This window comes from Stegostoma tigrinum, chromosome 3 (genome assembly GCF_030684315.1).
Source record: "Stegostoma tigrinum isolate sSteTig4 chromosome 3, sSteTig4.hap1, whole genome shotgun sequence".
In the NCBI taxonomy this organism is placed as follows: domain Eukaryota; kingdom Metazoa; phylum Chordata; class Chondrichthyes; order Orectolobiformes; family Stegostomatidae; genus Stegostoma; species Stegostoma tigrinum.
This window is the reverse complement of record NC_081356.1, coordinates 28,709,732-28,718,034: the sequence shown is the minus strand read 5'-3', so window position 1 is coordinate 28,718,034 and position 8,303 is coordinate 28,709,732. Positions and strand designations below refer to the sequence as shown.

General features: G+C 42.3%; 1 protein-coding gene across 1 annotated transcript; it reads left to right on the top strand.

Annotated features, from left to right (window-relative positions):
- Positions 1 to 1,448: 1,448 nt before the first annotated feature.
- On the top strand, positions 1,449 to 7,690 carry klf9 (Kruppel like factor 9). Its single transcript, XM_048525461.2, has 2 exons — positions 1,449 to 3,084; positions 6,612 to 7,690. Exons 1-2 carry the CDS (start codon positions 2,631 to 2,633, stop codon positions 6,863 to 6,865), a joined length of 708 nt encoding a protein of 235 aa, XP_048381418.1. The 5' UTR covers positions 1,449 to 2,630; the 3' UTR covers positions 6,866 to 7,690.
- The last annotated feature ends 613 nt before the right edge of the window (positions 7,691 to 8,303 follow it).

The following is an 8,303-nucleotide window of genomic DNA, read 5'->3' as shown; positions in this document are numbered from 1 at the left end:
TAAGCAATATCCTTATGGACTTAACCCTTTGGTTCAAAAAGAGATTGAACACATACTCAAAGACAATATATGCAAAGTGAGTTGCAGCAAATGGAACTCACACATAGTAATGGTACCAAAACCAAATGGTACCCAACAATTATGTGTAGACTATCACAAAGTCAATGCAGTTACAAAGGCTATTCCATTTGAATACTGTATGGAGAAGGTAGGACAAGCAACTCATGTTTCTAAGCTGAACTTACGAAGAAGATATTGGCAGGTGGCTTTATCCGAAAGAACTGACAACATTTCTGTGACATCAAATGGGCTGTGTTAATTTAAAGTCACACTGTTTGTAATGAAAAATGCGCCAGACAAATTTCAAAGACAAGCCAATAAAGTAATTTCAGGGATTGTCCAATTGTGTGGCATACATTGACGATCTAGTGATTTTTAGTCACACATGGAAGGAACATTTGGAGCATCTATCAGAATTGTTCAAGTTGACTTCAGGAGATGGGCTTGGTGATAAACCTAGCTAAGAATGAGTTCGCAGAAGCTCAAGTCACCTTCTTGGGCCTTGTCACTGGGCATGAGCGGATGGCCCAATGGGACATGCAAACAAAGGTTATTGGGGAGTTTTCTATACCATTGACTAAGAGGGAAGTACTATGATTTCTGGGACTGAATGGTTTTTATCAGAAGTTCGTACTGAATTTCAGCAGTGTGGTTGCTCTACTGATTGACTTGTTGAAGAAGCGCAGAAAAGTTCAGTGGCAGGAATGTCAGAAGCTGAGTTAAAGACCCACCCAGGACTTGATGGTCAAGGAAGGTATGTTCAAAACACAGTGTAATTGATTAACAATTTTTAATTCATCCAACATAGACTAATGGCAGGGAATAAGAGCAGGAGAGATTCCTGGTCAGTCATGTGATGGGAAGAATGTTGGTGCCTCTACGGTCATTGTCTATAACTGCAGGCAACAACCTGCATGTGAAACTTCATACTGGCACAAAAACTCATTCGCTGAGCGAACTGTAATATATCACCACAGTAACGGTTGTTGGGAATAAAGTCACTTGTAATGTTTAATTCTCTGTATTTTCCTATATTTTCATTTCAAAATTTTGGTTGCCGACATCCTTCAGAGAATATATTTTGTTTCAATATTACAACTATTTTTCCAACTGTGATAAATAGGGATCATCATTACCTGTAATAATATATTTCAAACTATTGTATCTCGAGTGAAAATTAAATTAGGTGGATTTCAGAGAATATAAAAGTAGACTTACGTTATGAAACAACAACAACTTGTGTTTACATAATGAGTTTGATGTAGTAAAACTTTCAAAGGAGTGATATTAGACACAATTTCATAATGTAGCAGGAGATGAAATTAGACAGGGAACGAAAAGCCTGGTCAGAAGCGTTTCTTTTTAGAAATAGAAAGCTTTCAGGGAATAGATAGAGGTAGCGAGGTAGAGAAAGTTACAGAGGAAGGGAACTCAGAGCCCCCACACAAGTGAAGGCGTAGTCATCCATGATCGAGTGATGAAAGCGGAGGATTCGTAAAAGACAATGTTGGAAATACGCGCAGAGATCGCATGAGGATTTCAGTGCTGGAAGTCAGTAGAAGTAAGTTGAATGCAATGCCTGAGGGTTTGATTTCTACATTTCAAACATTTCTTGGAAACCAACGATGTTTTCAACAAAAACGAAGTTCCGAAGAAGTCATACTGCGACGTTAACTCTTTCCTTCTCCGCAGAAGCCAGACCTGCGGGAATTCTCCAGTACTTTGAACACGCACGGCCATTTCTCCTTTAAGATTACGCCCAGGCAGCCGGAGCCAAGCACGGAAAAAGACATTGTGTGAAAGCGATAAGTAGCTTTTGCAGGGAATTGCCTTGGACATGTCAACATGAACTTGGAAGTTGAAGGTCAGCTGGTTGAGCGCCCATGGCCAGGTCACTCAGCCCTTCTGAATGGGGGCGGGGCAGCGGGCTCCACATGTTTGGAACCCAGTGAACAGAACGGCTGCTGGTTCAATCAGGAGCCGCGCCCCATATTGTGATGTGACCGGAAGGGGGCGGGGTGTGGGGTATGTATCCAAGAATTGGTTACAGTTGTAAGAAGATTGGGGAGAGGCAGCAGAGATTGGCGTAGTGTGACTGTACCAGTATCAACTTTAAACCTGGTCTGTGATTAATCTCGTCTTCAAAATTCAGCAGTTTCGCGCACCGACCAAAATAAAACAGACTTTCTTTTAATGGGGTAAACTTAAATCTTCCTACTGTCTCTCATTTTAGGGATGCCAAAAGAGATAGGTTTGTCAAAATTCAACCGTTTTGCATCTTTTTTTGCCAATGCAAGCGATTAATTTTTAAATTTTACAGTTTCGGTCATCTGATACTTTTTTAGAAAAAGAGGATTGAAACCTTTGCCGCGTGTGATCTCTGGAACAGGGAAACGTGGTTTGATATTTTAATACACGCCACGTGTTTGTCATATTTGTATAAGGAAAATACTTCGGTCTTTAATGCTGGAAACAGATCGTCCCTCCTAAAAGTCTGCTGTTAAGTTGAAAGCCAAAGCAAGATTTGAGCAACCTGCGGGAAGTTTACTGATAAATTTGCTTGTGGAACTATGTCAGCAGTTGCTTATGTCGAATATTTGGCCGCCGAATGTTTGGTTTCCATCTCCAATCGCCCTATCGTGCATCACTCTCCCGGACAGCAGTTGACTGAAGAGGATAGGAGAGACCCCATGGAGGACTGCAAGGACGGAGGGTCCCTCACCACCATGGCCAGGATCCTGGCCGATCTCAGCAAGCGCCAACCGCTCTCCCAATTCGGATGCAGTCACATTGAGGGCTGCGTTAATTCGGAGGGAGATGCGTGCAGCGTGCTCGATGGCGGAGCCCAGCACTGGGACCCGCACCTTGACAATGGAATTGCGCCGGAGTTTGGACTCCTACAATGCGGCGTAACGGGTGAGGTAAAGTCCTTTTCGGGCAAGAGACACGAGTGTCCCTTTACTGGATGTGGAAAAGTGTACAGTAAGTCTTCGCACCTGAAGGCACATTTTAGAACGCACACGGGTAAGTGTTCCTGGTCTCACTTAAATTAGTGTTGTAATTTACTTAGTCTCTTTTTAAAAAGTCAAAAACATTACAACCCATGGTGTTAATGCCGGTTCGCTGAAACTATGAGTCTAATTCTCAATCTCCCCGTGGTCCTGAAGTGTCCACCCGCATCCCAAACGCCAATTCCCTTCGGAAAGTTACAATTTGCTGCCACATTTCGCCCTATCCCCCCCCCCCCCACCCCTAAAAAACACACGGAAGCAGTGAATTCTCCTTGATTCTGTTCTTTTGCGAAATACTCAAATATTTTCAAATCAGCCTTTTAAGAAAGGCTCTGGAACAGGTGGGACTTGGACTTGAACCAGGCCTCCTAGCTCAGAGGCAGGGACATTGCCACAGCACCACAACAGCCTTAATCCTTTGTCGGTATGGAAAGCTTCTGCTTATTTATATTCTGCCACATGTGATTATTATTACAGATAACGTAGGCATTGCAAGAGTTAAGTTTTAAAATTGAACTCGCAGACGCCATATGTTACTGTGGGAGATCGTGTCTGGGTGTAATCTCTCAATTGAGGATGTGGGTGTTGACTTTTCTTCACACTCAGCCTATCAGTTACTCATGTCTGTACCAATAGCTCCATGGGATTGTCTACAGTTTAGACATTTAAAATATCTTGTTCCTCCATAAAAAGACACCTCAAAATAGGCTTACCCTGTTACCCTCAAGTCTTGTGGTGAAATGGGTAAATTTCTAGAGGGGGACTTCAACCTGGAGCTTCAGGTTCAGATGGAAGGATAAAGTACAAAATACCGCAGGAACAGGCCCTTCGGCCCTCCAAGCCTGTGCTGACGTGTTTTGGTGGGCCAAATGCCCTTTCTGGTGCTGTATTGTTCTTTATTCTTCCCTCAGAACCAGAAGCTCCAGGTTGAAGTTGACCTCTAGGAGTTCACTACCAAAGATCTGTACTAAATGTGACCGAATAGGTCAAGTATCAATCCAACCTGAAAATCCTTCCAGCATCTTCTCATGTCAGGCATCAACAGCTGGCAAGATTCCTGATCAGTGCTGAGACAGAGATCACTGGAGCCTCAACCATCTTTGCAACTTGTCTGAAGCTGTAGATATTGAAGAGTGTATGTTACTACAGCAACTCCAACTCCTAGTTGGGGAAGCCAGAGGGGGAGGTGTGGTTAGCCATGTTGGATCAGATTTGAGCAGCAGATTTTTTTTATTCCTGTTCCGGATCGGGCAGGATTTGGGACTTCTCTCTGTCCCATCTGTGGAGATTATGATGCTGAGAGTCAGATCAGAAGAGTTGTCCTCTAACTCTCTTGTAGCACTTACCAGCAGATACAGAGATGTGTAGCAAAGAAATAATTAAATCTATGATTTTTGAGTAGTGTCCTGTTACTGGCTAACTTACAATGAATGTTATAATCGGAGAGAGGGAGCAAATCGGAAATGGGTGAACCATTTCACTGCCTAACATGGACTACAAAGTTCCATTTGAGGTCAAGTCTGGTGATCTGTTATGACCAGACCTGCTTTGGATCCAACAGGAAGATCACAGTGAGCTTGGCACTGCTACATACAGGACACAGTATGGAGTTACCTTAAATTTGGACCAGGAGAAGGCATTTGATAGACCAGTGCTCAGCTACAAAGAAGCTGAGTTCTCCAGAATAGGGTCTGGATCCAATTTAGATCCAAGTTTACAAACATCAGCAGTACAGTTTTAATGAATGGATAGAAATAGATTCCAATCAATTTGCCCTCTCCCTTCCATCCTGTTTGTATGTTTGGATCAACCCTTTTGCTAAGTCCATTAAAAAGGAAGATTGCATAAGAGGGGACAATCCCAGGCAGTGGAATTGCTCTGATGAAAGCCTCCCTGTAAAGTACATTGTTATGTCTTGTCTTCTACATAGACCTACCATCAGACTATGCACACCAGCATCTTCAGGTGGATGCCAAGCTCAAACAGAAATGTATGAAAACATAAACATCCCACCTGCCCACTTCTTCAAATACTGTAATCCTGTGTGCAGATTCAGCATTGGACTAATTGTCACTCCCGGACACTCCACACTGAAGCAAAAGAAAGTCATCCTCAGTCCTGAGGGACTGAGTAAGAAAAAACAATACTGTAACTCAGAGGTTGAAAAGAATTCCAGGAGGTGCACCCATCCTTTTCTGACATTTTATAGTGTTGGCAGAGAGAATGAGCAAGGGAATTCTAGAGTTTATCACATGTAATTAAACAGTGTTCTAGGACTGGAGACATGGAAACATGAGGATTGTTGAGCTATACCAGGTTGTTGATCGAGGGATGGGGTTATTGTGGGATTTTAAACAGTGACAAAAGCTTTATAATTGGATTCATTTTCTTTCATTGCATTTTACAAGTACATGATATTCTGAAAATTATCTTTTTGAGCCTTTACATCGCCTGTTCCATGTCTAACTTATCTCACTTATCCTCTGCCAAATAAGCCCTCAGCACTATTTATAGTATACCATATGACTTTTTTGGGTCTTTATTATCTGCATTATCTTTTCTCTGCTGCCTCACTGTTTCTGCTTAGAAATAGGAAAAGTCAGGCCAGGGCCTAAAAGAACCCGTCCACTGTTGACTTTGAAGTGGTTACAGATTTGACAACTTTGTGGACGTTTCTCCAATTCTGGGTGGTCCTAGGGAAGATGCACCCAGGTGTCAGTGCAGATACAACAATTTTTGAGGGAGGCTTTGATGATGCCTTTGAAGGGTTTTCAATGCTGTATTTATGTACGAAGCTCAGAACAGAAAGCTGGAGCAGCTCCAGAGGAATTATAAGAAGGTGCTGCTTGCATCCTAACTCTTACCAGATCCCTCACCGATTCCTCTCTGCACTCATGGAATTGCATTGATTCTCCAGATGGAACTGCCCTATTTGTAGTTCTAAACTTGTTTTCAAATCCCATCCGCAGCCTTATTACTCCTCTCTACTTATTTTTCCTCTAGATTTACGCCTTAACAAGAATATTGCACGAGTCCAATTTTCCTTAAATCCCTACTTTTAACTGCCCCATTATTGACAACTGTGCCTTCAGCTGTCTGTGTCCTAAGTTGTGAAATATCTTCAGTGCCTCACTCCAGCTTTTAGACTCACTTAAAAACACATTTTTTTGTCAAAGCTTTTGGTCACTTGCGGCTTAATATGAAGTTGTGCAAAATAATGTTCCTGTGAAGTGCTTTCAGACATTTTGCAACATACGAGATGCTATATAAATTCACATTGTAAGTTTTTCATCTGTGTGAAATGAAGTAGCTTAACAATTGGAACAAAGCCTGCTGTTAAGATTGGTCTTAGTTTCATACTCATAACTGTCCAAGATTGCAAGTAAGTTAGAGCTGTGTGGGATAACTTCTTCTATGAACTGGTGTAATTTAACCAGCGAAAATATCCAGAGGAGGCCCAAAATCATATCTTAGTAGAAAAAGAAATCATGTGCAGTGATGGATCTGTTTTAAAAAACATGCTCTTTGCCTTTTTTACAGGGGAAAGGCCCTTTCCTTGCATGTGGCCTGACTGCAGCAAAAGGTTTTCCCGTTCTGACGAACTCTCACGCCATTACAGAACCCATACCGGGGAGAAAAGGTTCAAATGCCCCATGTGTGACAAATGCTTCATGAGGAGTGATCATTTGACCAAGCATGCCAGGCGGCATCCTGGCTTTCATTCCAGCATGCTTCAAAAGCAGTCTAGGAGAATTGGGCCACTTCGATCAGCAGCCTCTGAAACAGCAAGATAAAAGCCTAGTTTTTGGGAGGGAAGAGACAGCAGGCTGCTGAAGTCACTGCATCATTGCTATGACAATTTGTCTTTGCTGCTGTTAAAGTGTGCGGTTTGTATTCTGCACTTTGGTGCTGTGGTCTCAAACGCCAGGGCACTTTCTGGTAGTGGGTCTCTGTTTGTTTGCTAATGGATCCATGTTTGGCCAGCAAGTTTTGTTGTCACAGCCTTGCACTACAACAGGTTCTTGACATATCCAGTAATTCTGGGTGCAATTTGGAACGCAGTCTCCTAAACTATGCAATAACGACTCCTACACTGCTATCCTCTCTGCTGGTGTAAAGGTTTACACAATACTTTTTTTTCCCCTTAGCCGGACAGGGACTTGGTTTGTATGTTTAGTGTAGTAAAAACAAGGCAGAATTCATTCCACTGGTGCTTGAAATAATGTGACTTTGAATTTACACCAGCAACAGGCTAACAGCAAGATTTACAAACTGAATACTGCAGTGGCAGATGTGACCATCTAAATGCTTTGTCCTAATTGTGACTGGTGCTGTATTTTATATGTTTATCCAGGAGATGGGGAAAGGGGTAGAAGAGAGAGCTTTCCTCAGCTTTGGCAAGATAATGTTTTATGTTTTACAGTGCTAACTTTTTTTGAAGAACAAATACTGGAAAATACCACTCTAAACTAGAGCTAGCAAAAGTATACCTTTACATATTACAATGATTGACCGTGCAAAGACAAATTTGCCACAGCTCTACCAGATCATAGGACTGCTCTGCAAGACAGGGGAACTGGTGGTAGTTTAACTTGAGGGTGACCAAGCTTCAGGTGAGGGTGGGGGGGGGGGGGGGGGGGGGGGGGGGGAGAAGAGATGTGGTTCTTCTGTGTGAATGTCTACAGATCACATTGTACCATTGTCTGGTTTAGCCCTTTTACTGCATGTAATGCAATTATATTTCCTTTTATTCATCTGAGATCTTGCAATTTATATTTGTGAAAACTGAATAAATACCTAAAAAGTTCAACTTTTTCTGATTGTGCAAAAATGAGTCCTCAAACATTCCTTACATGTTAAGCTTTTCATTCCTGGGACCATTCTTGTGAACCTTTCTGAACCTGCTCCAGGCTCGGTACATCCTTACTGAGATATGGGGCCCAACACCGTACACAGTACTCCAAATGTGACCTGACCAGAGCCTTGTAGAGCAACAGAAGTACATCCCTGCTTTAATATTCAAGTCCTCTCAAAATTAAATGACAAGTTGCATTTGCCTTCCTAACTACTGACTCAACCTGCAATTTTACCTTGAGAGAATAATGGACTAGAACTTCCAGGTCTCTTTGCACTTCAGGATTTATGAATTTTCTCTCCATTTAGAGAATAGTCTGTGCTTCTATTCTTCTTACCAAAGTGCATGACCTCATACTTACGCACACTCTACTCCAT

Excerpts from the sequence above, each read along its gene's own strand:
- klf9 (XM_048525461.2), top strand. The coding sequence starts at position 2,631 with ATGTCAGCAGTTGCTTATGTCGAATATTTGGCCGCCGAATGTTTGGTT. Across the intron at positions 3,085-6,611 it reads ACATTTTAGAACGCACACGG|GGGAAAGGCCCTTTCCTTGC; the intron begins GTAAGTGTTCCT and ends CCTTTTTTACAG.